Source organism: Trachinotus anak, unplaced genomic scaffold (genome assembly GCF_046630095.1).
Source record: "Trachinotus anak isolate AG129_WGS33_773 ecotype Australia unplaced genomic scaffold, CSIRO_AGI_Tana_v1 ptg000008l, whole genome shotgun sequence".
Classification (NCBI taxonomy): domain Eukaryota; kingdom Metazoa; phylum Chordata; class Actinopteri; order Carangiformes; family Carangidae; genus Trachinotus; species Trachinotus anak.
The window spans coordinates 15,796,228-15,813,608 of NW_027273859.1; the positions used below are offsets into that span (position 1 = coordinate 15,796,228).

The following is a 17,381-nucleotide window of genomic DNA, read 5'->3' on the forward strand; positions in this document are numbered from 1 at the left end:
AGTAGATGTACTATCTACATTTGATTCTAGTAGTTGCAACTTTGTTCCAAAGCCAATCTGATAGTTGTGGGGTTGTCATCACCTCTGTGGAAATAGGATGATATTCAGCTATTTCATCTGTAGCTTCACAACTCATCAACTGAATGGTATGCCTTTGTTGCTCAGATTATTTAAAGTACTTGTTAGGTTCTGCCATAAATTTTCAAAGTTGTATGAAATTAAGGAAGCAGCTTATTTAAAAAAAAAAAAATCTGGTTGGCATAACTGTGTTCTCTGTAATAGTCCTTTAAGCCAGTTGGCCATATGGTGGCCCAGCTTGAGTGAGACACAGGTGGCTCTTTGATTACACTGAATCCATCATAAGATACATTATTTTCCCATGAATTGCATATTTTATGATGCTATTAATAAAAACTTACTATGAAATCAAAGTCTGGAAGACTAAGCAATTTTTATTCATGAGATAACTTTGCACAATGACTGCACAGCACAGGCTTTCAGTTTAAATATGAAAAGGAGACAAATGACAGTTAAGTGGTTTTAATGAGATGCACTTGTACAGGAATGAATTCCTACAGTAACCATCCCATTCATTAAGATGGGACAAATATGCATTCATGCAGAACAATTGTGAATAGACGTGGAAAGACAATGGTATGTTTTTGAAGTTAAACCATGATGTCACCCCATGTTTTGGATTGTCACAGCCCCATTTGCCATTTTGAAAGAAATAATGCAAGTGGGAGTAGAAGAGGGTGAACTAATGGCTGGGGGGGCATCACTTTCTTTGAATTTATTCGTTGAATAGTTTGTCTTTGGTTATTGTGATAGAATATGCAGTTCATCCCCATTTAGAGTTAATGAAATTATTTTTTTACACCATGATTTGAGTACATCATGTGCATTCCCACTGATACAAATATATTACACATGTTTATTGTGTAATATTTGATTTATCTCCAGGATGTTTGCAGGCCCATATAGGGGGAAGGGTGGTTCTTACAGTGTTGAACAATAAAAACTTTTATAAAGTGTGAATTTATTGTAGGTGGGCAATGTTTCAGTAAACCTTGATTGAAAATGCAGAGGTTTCTCTGATTATTATGCAGTATAGTAGTGTAGCTTGTTTGAACACAAGCAATGTGTTCAGAAACAGATGACCACCAGTTCTTCACCTGTAAAAGTGTAAATGGACTTTAATGGGGGAAAAAGCAAAAAATAGAACAATTTCCTAAATGTAATCTTATCAGTCACCACCAGATGGCAATATATAACCATATACAGTATATGTCTTATTCAGGAGAACTTTTAATGTGGGTGACTCACTGCTCACTGGAACAAAGAAATAAACCCTTATATTCAGACAATATCCGTCTATAATTGTACTTCATAACATTGACCTGGGTACGGATGAAATCCAAATTGTGGATTGTGCTTGGGACAGAAGACTGAACGAATGTAGTCACCACGGGCAGTGAGAACATAAATTAAAAGAAGACATGCAAACAAGCATGTGTTCACCTCTGTGTGAGAATGCCTGAACCTAAGTCAATCAAACCCAACACACTGTTCTCACACTAAGTTGTTTTGAACTCTTGTATTTGATAACACATTGCCATACTGAAGGAGTACCATGGAAATTAGAATCCACATTACTCACAGATTAAGACTATAGCACCCTCTCTGTCTCCCCCGTCATACATCTCTTTCCATTGAATGTAGAGCGTGTGAGACCCCAGAGTAGTCTATATAACCTTGGTATGTGGTTGACAAAGGAGGCGGGGGGGGAAGAAGAGAAGGGTGGTGATGGGAGGGTGGGATGCAGAGGAGAGAGGATGGAAAGTTGGTGAGTGGCAGGTGCTATTGTGGCCTAAGTGCAGGAGCCTACAGCAACAAGGTCGAAGGTCAAAGTGAAGTTGAAAGGTCAACCTTAACTCCCAGGAAGCCCACCCAGTGAGAGGTACAGATAAGGGGGGTCAGAGAGAGTGGTGGGCCTGAAGCAACAGAAAGGTGCATGGAGGAAAGACAAGCAAGTAAAGACACAGTGAAGGCCACGTTAAGTAAGAAAAACCAAAACATTCAGGTGAACCGAGAGCAGGCTTTAAAAAAAAAGAATGGATTCAGATTCTTTATTAAAAAAAAGAAAAGATGCAGACAACTAAGGAACACATCTGGAAAGGAAAGCAAAGTAAATGATAGAACAAGGAGGCCATGCTCGATAAACATGGAGGCATGAGAGAGGTGAGGAGACACAGTTGCAGATGGGTAATTGCGAGATGCATTTAAATGCAAGAGGGGCACACATGTTTGATAACACGTCTGTCTTGATGGGACAAGAAAATCATGTGGGAGGTTCCCCTCTAGAAGTGTTGGGCTTGATTCTGAATGAACAAATTAGCTGTGTCCTTGGTGAATAAAGCTAGCTGGCTGCAGTTTCCTACTGGGGCCTTCCATTGTTTTGTAACATGGGGATTGTGTGCAGTTTTTCCCAAGTTGCGTTTGGCCTAAACACATGATGCACCCTGTTATTTCATTGAAGAGGCACAGGAATGCACACAGGAATGCCCCTCAGAGTGTTTGTTGACACTCGTGACTGCTCCGCGCTCAGATGTTGACAAAGACGTTTTGTTGGGGTTCACTCGGTTCACTCCCTGGAGAAACTCTGGAAGCTGTGAGGCTGTCACGCAAGATATCGCGACAGTTTAGACCTGAATGTAAATTGAGGGCCATGATGCTCAATGTGGCCTCGTGACCTGGGTACTTGATTTGGATACTCAAATCAATTTCTGCTGTGTTTCGTCTCCTCTCCTTTTTTCTTTAAATTACAAGCCCTTCCATCCAGCTGAATAGAGAACGATCACTGGGTGTTTTTTTTTTTTTTCTTTTCTCCCTTTCATCTCCATCTGGGGGACCATGAGATGTTCTTGTCCCCCTGCTTGTTGTGAGATGTGACAGCAGGGTCCATTCAGTGAGAAATTGGCTGCAATTAGTGCAATTATGCTGATTTTCACTTGTGTCCCATGTAGAACAGAGTTTTCGCTGTGCAAAGAGACACCCCCGGGAAACTGCTGCAAAACAAAAACCCATCAATCAACAAAGGCCTTGAATGAAAGACTCAACTGCAGATAATACCAGACACATTCCATAATGACAGCGTTTAGTCAGCTGTGACCTCTGTTGCGATGGGGGGCATGACATCTAGAGCTTCACTGATTTAGAGGAAATATGCAGTAATGCCAGTATGAATGGCAAAATGCCTAATTGGCAGGGGTGGGTGTGTGACCCAGTCATACAGTAAGGTTATCTGTGAGGTTTGTGACAGTATAACAGTGTTAAACACACCTGAGTTCAACTTGTATTCAGGGACTTAGCAGAAGGCAAACCCACTCAACCAAATGTAGCCATTTTCTTTAAAGGGTATATTCAAAGCTATTCACTCTCTTGGCAGTCACAATGACAAAATAATCAAGAGATTTGTGTGTTTTCTGTGAAATGTATGATAGTTTTTTTTCATGTCTGTGGCTGTTTCTCACTGAATGATGACTTAAGTGGAAGTGATAGTTTACCCAACTTTACATTGGTATGTCTATGTCAATATTGCCCGGGAGAGTGACAAGGCTTGCATTCAACAGCATATTTCAAGGTGTAGGAAGGGGGAGTAGTATCCAAAATGTAATGCATCCACTTGTTAACTGGTGGACTATTTAAAGGGAAATTTAGGGGGAAAACACCACTGCCCTTCTTGTGCAGCACTTTGTAATGACTTTTAAAATGTGACATACTGGGCAAACATGTACGAGTTTCAGTCACTCATAGACAATTTTGCCTGGTATTGATGGCTTTGCTGTCTCAGTACAGACTCATCTGTAGGCTACTACCACAAAACAAGTCTTGAAAGCAAAGCATATACTAATATTCAATGATATTGTCTCATTGTCTAAAAACAAAATGCCCCACAATTGAAAGATACAAATGTTTTTATAGCAAAACTGCACATTCTTTAATAACATGTAGCACATGTTACAGCTAAAAATGTAATCACCTCAACATATTTGATAAACATTTTTTGATTTAAATAGGCTACTTCTTTGTCAATATTATATCTTATTAATAGTGGGGACAAAAAAGAAACAACTTGTTTTAACAGGAATCATTTGTGGCCCTTGTACTTAGTCTTTATTTGATATCTGGGGTTATGAATAATGTTGGACCTGGGTCAAATAGGGTCAGAGCAGGGTCAGGGTTAGGGTTAGACGCGGGGTCAGGGTTATGGTTTTCTTTGTAGAGATGCGTGTATCTACACATTCAGTCGTATTGTAAACGTTTGAGGTCAGCCTCCTCGTATCGTAATGTCTTCTTGAAACGTTAATAGCCAGGTAAACGTGAACATGTGAACTGCAGAATATTGTGTAGCCTATTTTAGCTCGTCGTCTCTTTATTTACGTTCAACTGCGCGTTATGACAATTAGATTCTTTTTTTTTTTTTTAAACAGTGTAAATATGACTTACAGCCAGTTTATTTTTATGTAAATTATTCTTCATTCCTCCTGGAGGAAACCCTTGAAGCTGGCCCCCAGCTGGTCCCCCCGCCCCCTTGCTGAGTCTGGTGCACGGCCGGTCAGCGGTGGAACCAAACAGAGTCTCTTTAAGACCCAGCGGAGCTCGGCAGGGAAACCCCGCGGCTTTAGTTGTTTCTACTCTCCAGAGTGTCAGCTAGTTATTTGTGGGGAGGCGCTGTAGCCATTTCGCCACATGAAAGCCCGATGAGCTGAACGACCAACATCCGAGTTGTTCATGGAGAAGAGAAATCAGCTTTGAGGAGCTCGGCGCGCACACACACGTACACGAACTTGCGCGCTAAGACGCACGGCGCACAGACACGAACACTTCCTCCTCCTCCGCCGTGGAAAAAAAAAAAAAAAAAAGGCACACAGAGAGAGAGAGAGGAACAGAGCGAGAGGGCACACGAAACGCAAACTTCCAACTCTCCCATGTGGAAGCCAGCGGTTTGAGGATAAGGTACATTTTTCCTCTTCGGGGCTCCGTTCCTCCCCCGCTCTCTCCCTCTCTTTCTCTCTCTGTGTTTTTGTCCGGAGAGTTGTGTTTCTATGAGAGTCTTGCTTGGTGTGAAGAGAAGTTTGGTTGTTTGCCTGGTCGGCTGAGGAGGAGGAGAAGAGTCGGGTTAAAAGTGGGGGAAGATGGTCCACAACGCCGCTTGGAGAAGAAGCTTGCTGTGCGTCCTGGCGCTCAGTCTCGGCTTTGCGTCCGCGCCGTGCAAAGCTCGGATTTACACCAACCACTGGGCAGTCAGGATAGCCGGGGGACCCGAGGTGGCCGAGCGGATAGCGGAGAAATATGGCTATAGGAACATGGGACAGGTAGGTCGCCTATTGCTCCATCCGAAGTTGCCTTTTCGATGTCTTGTCTTTGCCAACTCTTAAAAGTGGAGCATACCATGCTGGTTATCGGTCCTTTACCAGCAGACATACGGTGCGAGGTCAAACGCCAAAGGTCTGAGGTCCATACCTGAGCCATGGACCTTCTCTATGATTCTCTGAACCAGTCTTTCCTCCTGTAGTCGTCTGGCTCTCACGCAAGGAGAGAGAGAGAGAAAAGCTGCAGGGAACAAAGAAAGAAGACCAAGAGCAGGATGGTACAACAGGTGCCTCCTCGCTGTGTCTCGACGGATCGTGTTCAGTTTGCGGGCTGGAGCCTCAGGGAGCTCGCTACCAGCCTCAGTCGCAGCAGTCTCATGTGCTTGGTCGTTTTGACACACAAGTGAGACAGCTAGTGCTGTTTGCTTTATGTTGTTGGAACTGACATCAAAAAGGTCCACAGTCAAACAGATACTAATTTTCTTCCCTCTCAGTGTTGTAGCAGGCTGTTGTATTTGTTGCCATGTATGTGTTAAATATTTGACTCCAAAACCCCCTGACAAGGTCCTCTTTTTATTTGAAAACTTGGCAGTGTTTACATTGTTTACATGTTAACATTACATGGACGAAAATTGGGATTTTTAGTTTTGCCCTCTTCTGTTTATGTTCCGCAGTATTCTCCTAGTGAATGTTATCTTTACTCAGTCCATAACTAGGCCCGCTGGGTCAGCTGCTAGAAAACAGCACTGCTGAGCTCTGTTTACATGTAGGATTAATTCCTCAGTAGATGCTCCCATACTTTTTGTCAGTGTTCACAAATTGATGGGTTTAAGCTGTTTTTTCTTCAGGGTTTCTTGAGTAATGATGAAGCACCACTACAAGAGAAAATATTAAAATACGCTGATCATATTTCACCAGAAAAATCTGAGTTAATATTTTATGGCTTGAATTTTTAAAAAATCACCAGGCATTAGTATGCCTCTACATCATAAACCCTTCAATATGCATTACATTTGACACTTAACGGCCAAATGCAGGGGCCAGTGCTTAGCCTGAAATAAATCCCAACCACAGAGGTAAAAACTGATTTGAGATTTGTCCGTCCTCCTTCATATAATGTCATTTATTAATCAACAGAATTCTATACAGGTAGAGAAAGAGGTGTTCATCTGGTCACATGGAAAAATGTTTTGAAAAAAGTTTAAAGAGAAATCCTGTGTTCTATGTGGATAAAAGACATTTGCCACAAACGTGGACCCCACACATACTCCAGAGTATCGCGATCAAAATACGTGGGTAGTTCAAGCTTGCACTTGCTAGTGCTCGACGTGAAGACAGCGTGGAACAGAGGGGGGCATTCTGACAGGTTGTTGTGGGGTAGCCTAGTCAACAGCTATTGAACCCCCCTCTTTCCTCTCCTTATCCAGCCCGCCCACCCACTATACTCCCCAGAGAGCAGGCCTTAATGGCCTCGTTTATCCCCTCTCTTTGACAGGAACTAATGTGTGGACCCCCCCCCCCCCCTTTCCATAGGAATTCCCCTGTGGAGTGTAGTGTCGCCCCCAACCCCCACCATTCGCCCTAATTTCCATCTCAATATGGGGCGTTCATTGGACTTTGACACCTCATAGACAAGATTTTTACTTCACTTCCTGGTTTTGGGGTCAGCTGAAAGCTGCTCCCATGGGAGCGATAACAGCACAATCTGATTTCCTAATGTGAACTTTGACATCGCCATCATCAACCACCTCCCTTTCATATCAGTCAGCACTGCTATATATGAAAAAATAAAATCAAACCTATTAAGTGAGATGAATGGTTGCAATTTTCTTTGCAGGTAGTCTGTAGATTGCAGACACTGATTGCATACATACACTACATGTGTTTTTCAATTTAATAAACATGCTTGAACTATTCATCAGGATTAGACTGTTTGTGATAAATGACTTGGGAATATGACTGCTAAGTGAGAAGAGATTTTAAGTTGTGATGGGAAGAAAAGTAGTTTAAGAGAGAAAATGCATAGGGAAAACATGTGAGAGAAAGACAATATAGTCTTCTTGACAGGGATGGAAGGAGGAGAACACACAAAGATAACCACACACTGAGAGATGGGAGGAAAAAGGGACGATAGATGGATGGATGGATGAAAAGAGTTGGCAGGGAGTGAGAGAGCACCTCGTTGGGGAATTCTGGGTAATCCTCTTAACCATGGAGCCCCCTTCCCAGACTAAGATACTGGCCCAAATTGAGTCTAAATCAGCTGACAAGGCCCCAGACGAGGATATCTGTTCACACTGGTGTTTTGAAGAGATGGGAGAGGACTTGGAAGCATTGAGAGGGAGCATGATGATCTGAAGCCAGACTTGGACAGGAGGTGGTTGCATCAGTAACAAGTTATGAGATTATTTGTACAGGTTGTACAGTTCTTACAGGCATCAGGCCAACAGGGTGTTGTTATTGGACAGTGTGCTATGCAAAAGTACAATGTCAAGATTAACATTTATCTGTGTTTCAACATGTGTTTCGTGCATACTGACCATTTCTATCCAAGATAATCATCCAGTGTCTGTGATGACCCATAATCAGCAATTTATTTCTTATAAATTTTTGGTTTGTTGATTAAGCGTTGGACAGAGTTGGTGATTTTAATTCTTGTTCTCGGCCATTTGGGGTATGGGTTATTGGGGTTACAAGGATGGGGAAGAAAGTTATTGGAGATTATTCTTGAGTGTGACAGCTGAACACTGTAGAACAGAATAAAGGACAATCTCACTAACAGCTTGCCTCTATCTGTTCACATTTGTATGCAACTACAAATAAGGGAAATAAATATTTTATCAGTATTGTCCTTGATGTCACTTCAGCCACATAGCTGTAATAAGACTGCAGCCTCTGTACCATGTAGCAAGAAGTTAGAAAACGGTTATTTTGTAATTCCATTCACACTTTTGAAGACACAAGATTTGCAAGGGCAGAATCCTGCAGTGTGTGGATCTCTGATCTTCTTGTGTCATGCCTGTCTTTGTCCTGTTGTTTGGCACAGAGGACTATGCTGAACTACACTTGGTTCAGGCACCTCTAGGTTGGTAGTCTGACCCACCTATGCCGCACATAGAATAATTTTCATAGGAAAAACTGGATCATCTTTTGGCAAGCCTGGTAAGATCATGTATCAAGTGACTCAGAGGTTTAATGCTCTCAGTGAAAAAAAAAAAACTGAACTGTGACACTGTGAATCACTGAGGTGCAAGTGGTTTCACTTCACAAATTTGTTACAACATAATTCCCAGCAACCAAAGATTATGCTGAAGCTATGATTTACTATGTGGGTTATTGCATCAGAATGAAAGTTTAGTTGACTATGAACCCTGCATGACCATCTAAACACATGTTGTCATAACTACAACAGTAACATCTCAAGCCATATTGGTAGATTCCCGTTGATGATAAAAATGGGTTAAGAAGATGCACATCGACTGTGAAATGTAGTACAACCTGAGGAGGTGTCGAAGCTATGATAAAAGTTGTAAATGTGACAGTGTCATACTGAATTAGGACTAAATTGGTCATTTTTGAAGTATGTAAACAGAGTTCAGAGAAGTGCAGCAGTAGTTCAGACCTGGACTTGAGAGTTTTTTGACTCTGTGTGTAGAGCTTTTCCAGCAGCTCCTTATTTACAGACACTCTTAGAGGGAAGGGTGGCCCACTAATGGCAGTGCAGATGTTGGGTAGACTAGATACAGTGGAAGCACGATATGTTGAGACCTGTGTACACTATGAGAAACATCTATAGTGGTAGCTGCCTATCATGGAAGGATATTTTGTTAATATGTTAAATGCTTTATAATCTGATTACCCAAGACCTCTGACACTTGCTTCATGTTTAGCTGATGTTTGATCTTTGCTGGAAGGTGCAACAGCCAGGCTTATTGTTGTTTCTCATTTAATCAGTCTGCAAGTTGGAAAAAGTGTGTGTATTTGCATGAGCACTGAGCTGAAAGCTGATCTAATGGGCTCTGTAGTGGTGGAGCTCAGCCATGGATCAGTGACACACCACAGGACCCTTGGCAGCCATGACAGTTTGATCATCTGGGGGATTGTATGGTCTTTATCAATTATTAAAACTAATCACCGTCCAGCAGCTTGCCGTCTGTCTATCATTGTTTGTCTGTGGATCCTCTGGCCTCCTCAGCTCTGTCATTTAAAGTCTTGCATCTCTTTTTGCCTTTTTATTTGACTTGCTTGCCCTTTTAGACCATGTTCCTTTGTCTTTTCTCTGACAGTTTTTAAGAGCGCAACAAAACTTAATCTATTATACACAGAAATAACATGAACATTAATATAACAACAGAAAAAAATGTCCCTTTACAACTTTAAGAGAAGGAACTTCTATAAAAATACTTACTTTTTGAGTACTTTTAGCTGTGATGGTTGTCGCTCACAACAGTTTACTTTATTTATTAATGACTGTAGCAAACTCTGTTATATGTAGGCCTATGTATGATGTGATTACAGTATATGCCTCTGATATCTATTTCATCTGTGGAATGCAAGCATCTATACAAGAAAATCAATGTTAGATCAGATCCTGGCGATAATTTTTAGGACATTGTTGCAGAGAAAAAATCTTAATGATGATGAGGTTGTAGCAAGGGTCATGAAATGAATAACTACACATTACTAAAATGCGTATGTATGTGTTTTGCAGATTGGGGATCTGAAAGACCATTATCACTTCTTCCATAGTCGAACCATCAAGAGGTCAACTTTGTCCAGCCGTGGACGCCATAGTTTCATCTCTATGGAGCCCAAGGTAAGTCTGTTGTATTGTTATGTGAATTACAGGTTTAGAATCTAAGAGGTTCAGAGTATGTGTTTCTTGTGCATTTGGATGATACCAGAGATTTCTTGACAACATAATCGTAACTCAAGGTCGTCATCCCAGCTTTCTCTGGACCTCTTATGGTTTTTATCTCTGGATAAAGATTGCTTAGTTGTCATGGAGATGACTCAGCTGTCATTACGAGACTTAAGTATGTAACTTAGGTGATTAGGCCTACCTGTTATCATGTGACCAAAGCAAACTACACCTGCTGATGAATATCCTTAGGTTTTTGGGAAGCTCTAGGAAAAGCAAGTGGACCTTCAATTTAGATTATTTCAAAATATTATTTCTGAAGAGAAAAATTAACACATACTGAAAATAATTTTAAAGGAAGTCCTATATAAAGGAAATATTTCTGAAAATTAGTAGAGCAGTGGCTGACTGTTTATTTTATCAGTATGGTGCTCATGAGGTGTGACACACCAGTTAAAACACTGTGCTGATTTTACAATCAGGTCACTACTGTATACAACCCACAGGCTACCAACTCAGATGACTCTGCTTTCATGTCCTTGTTGTTGCAGACAAGACCTGCACACAAATGAGTTATTGCATGGACACAATGTTTATGAGGATAAGAACACAATTACATTGCAAGAAAATCCCAGTTTTCCTGTCATTTTACATTGTACTGATAACAGTCCTGACAGGAAATAGATAAATGAGACCTTAGATTTAGCTCAGGTGCTTAATATTTCTCTTGATCACCTTTGCGTTGTCCCTAAATTCAATTGACTGGACATGATTTGGAAAGGGACACACCTGTCTGTGCAAGGTCTCACAGCTGACAATGAATTTAAGAGCAAACGCCAAGAAATGAGGTGGAAGGAACTGCTTGGAGAGCTTAGAGACGGGATTATGTTGAGGCACAAATCTGGGGAAGCCTACAGAAAACATTTCTGCGGCATTAAAGGTTCCCTAGAGCACAGCGGCCTCCATAATTCTTAAATGCAAGAAGTTTGGAACAACTTAAAGACTCCTCCTAGAACAGACCGCCCGGCCAAACTGAGCAAATGGTGGAAGAAGGGCCATGGTAAGAGAGATGACCAAGAACCGAATAGCCACTCTGGCTGTGCTCCAGAGATCACAGGGGTGGAGTGTTTCTCAGCGACAAGGACAGGGAGAGGAAAGGGTTGAGGAAAAGGTGAATGGAGAGAGAGATATCCTTAATGAAAACCGGATCCAGAGCCCTCAGGACCTCAGGCTGGGTCGAAGGTTCACCTTCTAACAGGACAATGACTCTATGAACACAGCCAAGACAATACAGGAGTGGTTTAGGGACAACCCTGTGAACGTCTTTGAGTGACCCAGTCAGGGCTTTCACTTGAACCCAATTGAACATCTCTGAGACACCTGAAAATGGCTGTCTACTGACGACCCCTATCCAACCTGACAGATTTCAGAGAAGACTGCCTTCACCCTACCAGAAAGGTGCAGGGTACACAAGGCCTCATGGTGGACAGTGGTCTCCCAAAAAAAAGGACTGACCAGTTAATGGGATCTATTAAATGAAGTATGTAGCTCAGAGAAAACCCCTGTTCCTGAAACACAATTTACAGTAAGCCTAACCTAACCTAACCTGCTACGTGGCAGATTAACTTGATCCTGACCAGAGGTACCAGGCTGTGCTTCAGACTTGAATTGGTGCCACAAGCAGAATGGAGTTCTGCTGTACCTAAAATTATACTATGAACTTGTGGCGTATATGAAAAAGTATTTATATAGTATGATTTGCAATTGTTTCTACCCCACCAAGGTCAGATTGCCTTTTTAAATATAAAATAAAAGCTTGCTAGGTGACTTGGTTAACAGAACAATGTTTTTTTTTTTGTTGTTGTTTGGGTGAACCAGCCCTTCCAACATGAGTGTGAACTCAGGTAAACCCATACCCTTGTCTGTCAGTGCCCCTCTCATCACTGCACCAGGTCATGAAACCCTGGCTGCATTATTAACAAGGCCTCAACATCACACCACTCGGAACTTCATTAACATACAAAGGACAAACTGCTAAATCGCACTTGGGAGCTCAAAGTGTAGCCGTTTTCACAAGACTTTTCTTTATTAATGTCTTATTTATATTTATGTATATGGAGTACTAAAGTAGACGGGTTCAGAAGGGTTTTAATGACAAGACAGTCTGTGGAAATGTCTTATTCTTGGCCTGTGAAAACCTCGTGCTCCTGGTATAGTTTTTGTCATTCGTATCTGATCCAGAGTTTACTTGTTGATGTCCTCCTGTTTGATGAAGTGGGTCATTTTATCAAATGAAATGGAACTCGATCCTGAGAAAACAAGACAAATCTCTTCAGATCCATTACAGCGGAACTTAAAGTATCCCATTTATGTTGGTTAAAAAAAAAAAAAAACAGACTTTTTGGGGATGTGGGGTTTCATCCAGCAGTCAGCTTTGTGTGTGTGTTCTGAACAGTGGATTCAAGCGCATGTAAGTCTGTTTGTATCTGTGCATGCACATGAATGCATGCTGACTGCTGAGGAATGATAATGATGTATCAGTGTGATTATATAAAGAAGGAATGAAATGGGAAGAAGAGAACAGAAAGAGTGAGCGAAACAGAAAGGAAAGACAAGACAGTGCCTGTCACCTTTTCTTATGCACTTATCTTGTTCCCCTCTAGCTCATTGTCCTTTTCAATTTTCTTCCCTTTCGGTACTTTTTTTTTTTTTTGGTCCACTCAGCTTTTTTGTCCATCTGCTGTCCTTACCTGTCATCCCTTTTCTTTTCTCTTCCCTGGACTCCCTTTCCTACCTCCTTTTCTCTCTGTTGCTTTCAGTGTGCTCGTCTCCCTCCCTCTGTCTTTGGTTGTCTTGCTCTCTCGGGCCTGACACTGTGCCATGGTGGTGGAAGGTTTGTGTCGTGATGCCAGCTGGCTGAGTGACTGAGATTTTAGAAGACTAGATCAGAGGGGAGAGGTTAAATGAGAGAAAAGGGAAAAGGGGGCTATTACTACAGAAGGAGAGTGAAGAGGAGCTGAAGAGAGACGGGAACAGGGAAAAGATGGATTAGAGAAACCAAATAAAGAAAAAGTGGAGTGGAGAGGAATGGAGCTGTCTTTTTTCCCCATAGTCACTATCCTTTCAGTGTAATCTGCGGACCTGTCTGTGGGTCAGGGATCAACATGATGGCTAGCTTGGCACCTTCACAACCTGGCATGCTGCTAATGATGTTTTGCAATCAGGTTTTGTAATAATGACAGCTGTGTGTGTTTGTGTGTGAGTGAGTGACTCAGATGGGTGTAGCGGTGCCATGAAAGGCGCACCCTGCCATCCACAGTACTCATTGGCACGCATGTTACCATGGTGATGCAGCACAGCACAGATTACCACTTTATGGCATCCGCCTAACTGCAGTGTCACTTGCCACTTAGGTCAAAGACCATTTTTTTCCCAGACTAGTGAAGGACTCTGTGAAGGCCATTGGCCTGGCCTATCTGTTCTTTTACAAGACTTTTTCCATAAATGAAACACAAAATGTTTACCCTGTTATGGGTTCAGTATAGATGTTAATCAGAATTACTTATACCCCTGAACCGACAGTGATGGTCTAACTAACTTTATAGTATAAAGTTGTTTATAAAGTTTTAATTTCTCATTTTTGAATGAACTGACATTTCATCAGCAAGAAATTACAGGACAAATGTTTGTACTCTTTGGGTATTATAATGTTACTGTAACAGACCATAAAAGACTCTCTGTGTATCACAATCCCTGTAAATCAATTTGAGAAGGAAAAAGTGATGAAACGTCTTGCGGCATATACAAACCTGTTAGTGACGAGATCTTCTCATTGTGTCTGAAGCAGTACTCAGCTTGCACCTTGCACAGCTATGCTGACGTTCGACCATGACTCATTCATACTGGGAGTTCCAAGAGAGCTTGAACAGCCGCAGACCTTTTTGTTGTAGCTCTGCACTGTTATTAGTTTTTGGTGTGACATGAGTTCAAGTATACTTAGTCTGCTTTGTTTGAAATCTATTTCCAGCCTTTTCAAGTTTACTGTAAACAACAATTAGAGTACAGTGGTTGTTTCTCCTTTTTATAATGCCCTTTTGAAGCCTGTGCAGAGATTAGTAGAGAGAAACAACGGCTGAACGGCGCGGCGGCTGTCTGTTCATGGCGTTCTGTTGCAGGAGCATGGTGTTTCCAGTAGGTTTCACTTAGCGAGACTCTTGTTTACTTGAAGTAATTTATCCACACATGAGCAAGAAAACTGAGAGCCAGGTGTGGTCTGCAGCTGATTCCTCACTGGGATACTCTGAAATGCAAAATGGCTGTGATGACAAAACAAAAATTCGTTGTGATATTTATGAGTTTCACGCTTTTAGAAATCCTTTATATTTGTATTGTTGTAAATATTTTACAACATCGTAAAACTACTTGAGTGAGCTTGAATCAAATTATTAAACAGTTAAAACACTCGAAGTCTGCTCAGTATTTGTCCACTGTGGCTCAATTCTTTCATCACCCAACTGCCTTTAGAGCTCACTGTATCCATGAGCATATGTGGGAAACAAGGACATTCAAAGCATCAAGGAGACAACACAGATGGAGCTTGTGCACCTGTCAGGACCTTAGGGGTAATATGCATATGCAGAGGTATTATGAGAGTCCACATAGTCTCTGGTACAAATTTCCATAAAGCCAGGATGCTTGTGTGATATTTTGCCATTTCCTCCTGAATCCGTTTTTTGCCTTAAATTTGTTTAACAGATGAACCATTAAGAGTTGACGCCCTGAGACGAGCACCTACAGCTGGCCAGCACAGCACCCCAGGGCTCAAATCGTCTGTGAAAAGATGCGCGACTGTGCGCTGCGTTTGGGCTGAGGCTCTGAATTGCACTTAAGTGATCAGAAGAACTGGCTTCTTGTTTCAGTCCAAAGGGTGTTATGGGTGTTCTGCTACACTAGCCTTTGACCTTTTGTTTTTTTTTTTTTTTTTTTTTTTTTAAACTCTCAGTTCTTTTGCCTGCAACTCAAACGGCGTCTGAAAAAACAGCAGTGCAAGTGGATCAATTTGTTCCCATTTGTTCTATTGAAGTGAACTCTTCCCCAGTTTTCCCTGGTTGCTGACCCAGCCAGCAAGAGCCACCTGCAAACCCTTACAGAGAGAGAGAGAGAGAGAGAAGGGGGGTGGGATGGAGTGGGAATGAGAGAGAAAGACAAGCAATCTCAGAGAGAAATGGGCATCTGCTGAGAAGACCTGAAATGCAGCGAGGATGAGGCAGCGAGACAGGAAAAGTAAAAAAAAAAAAAAAAAAAAGGGGGATAGAAGAGGGAGTTAGTGAATGAGAAGAGAGAAAAGGAGGGTGACAGAGAGGTACAGGTGCTAGCGGATCATTCCTCCGCTCCACCAAGCTGGAGTTAAAAGAATGGAGCAGATCCAATCATCATGCCTCAGAACCTGCCAGCGTATTGGCACTGAAACAGCACCAGTGATACATGGGCAAGTTTTAGGGGCTATAATAGAGGGCAATATTGTCTTTGTTTGGATAGGGATTGGCAAATGTGACACAATGGATGTGGATAACTTCAGGCTGTTATCAGTGAGTGATTTTTAGCAGGGACAAAAAAGGATGGCATTGCTCTTGATAGCTTTAGAAAAACACTTGAATACCATTTATCGGCCTTGGGTCTTCGTACAAATAGAGGACAAAAATGTATTTTTAAAAGTAAATCCAGGTAAAGAAATGCAAAGACATCTAAGTAAACAGTAGCAGTATGAAGATAAAAGATAGGGAACCACCGTAAAGGCACAAAGAAGTGTATCTTTTAGTCTAATAGTGGCAGAGAAAGCAGTAAACATTACATAGGACATTGAACGATTACACTCTTTCTCAGTTAGCAGATACTTAAAGTATTTGTCTGTATATTATAGCCATACAGTGTTTCCTGTGTAGTCATTGACTCTATTGCGATCGTGCTAGAAAAAACAATATAAGTAAATTATCAGCCCTCCTGAGAGTGAAGTCAGAGTGTTTAGTTATCATGATATTAATGTCGACAATCCCCACTTTCCTACTGAAACCTCTGGATTTATTTACTTTTTCTCTGCCTTCGTACTTACATTGATATTGTTGGTCATAATTCACTGGAATAATTTTCTTTTTAGCTTCACAAGTAGTTTCTCTCCTGTTATGCTTCATAAAAACAAATTGTGCAGTTGTGAAGATGAGTAGGTGTGAAAATGAGGACGTTGATGATAATGTGTACATCATCTACTGCTGCACACCTACTGAATCTGAATCTACTACTAACCTACTACTGAGATTGATAACATACTGTATTTATGCTTTACGACTTTAATCTCCAACTTTTACATCCATATTCTCCCTTTCTGTGATGAAATTCAGAATAGTTTTCTGCCCATAAACCTGAAAAGATAACCATTCTCAGACAACAACAAACCAGTGTCGTGACTCCAGTGTTTCACTGCTATTCTTTAAACTGGTAAAATATTTTACATCAAATAACTAAACAGGGTATGAAGGTATAATAAGTGATACTTCAATGATCTCAAATCTCCTCTCTCACCACCTCCTCAGGAAGGTCAGATGTCTTAATCTGCTACAGGGAAGCACCAAGTTGAGGTGGTAGGGATTCAGTGTCTGGATCAAAGACACTTCAGTACGGTGGCCATTTGACAGCACGCACATGCATGAGGCTTCAGGTTCTTTGGTTGATGTCCTTGTTCATTAGGTCACTTCGGCAAAATGTTCTGAGATTACATCCTTGAGTCTTGTCAGAGACATCTGATGTGACATACGCACTAATTGGGATCCAACTTCATCTGTAGTGTGTGCCTTGTCTCGTCAGTCTGGAGAAAAATTAATGGCAACCAGAGAGGACTGGTGGCAACATGAGCGGCACTGATGCATTTATGGAAAGACCTCCCTGGAATTACCAAGTTACAGACAAGAACAGTTAAGAGTTACTCCTGCAAAGATTGTGGTTGATGCTATGCTAATGTATGCAAATTGTAATGATACACCAGTGGTTTTGTGCAGACACTTTCACGCACAATTCCTGATGACAGTGGTGTTTTGAGGCTAATGGTGTGTGTAAAGTGTTGCTTTGAAGCTGATGGTCCTGACAAAACTTGT

At 41.5% G+C, this 17,381-nt stretch overlaps 1 protein-coding gene across 3 annotated transcripts in view; it reads left to right on the forward strand.

Annotated features, from left to right (window-relative positions):
* Positions 1–4,715: 4,715 nt before the first annotated feature.
* pcsk5b (proprotein convertase subtilisin/kexin type 5b) overlaps positions 4,716–17,381 on the forward strand; it is a 74,446-nt gene continuing 61,780 nt past the window's right edge. For all 3 annotated transcript variants that reach the window (XM_071483053.1, XM_071483054.1, XM_071483056.1), the window contains exons 1-2: positions 4,716–5,378; positions 10,087–10,191. In XM_071483053.1, coding sequence (XP_071339154.1) covers positions 5,199–5,378; positions 10,087–10,191 — 285 coding nt within the window. In that variant the 5' untranslated portion in view covers positions 4,716–5,198. The remainder of the gene's footprint in view (positions 5,379–10,086; positions 10,192–17,381) is intronic.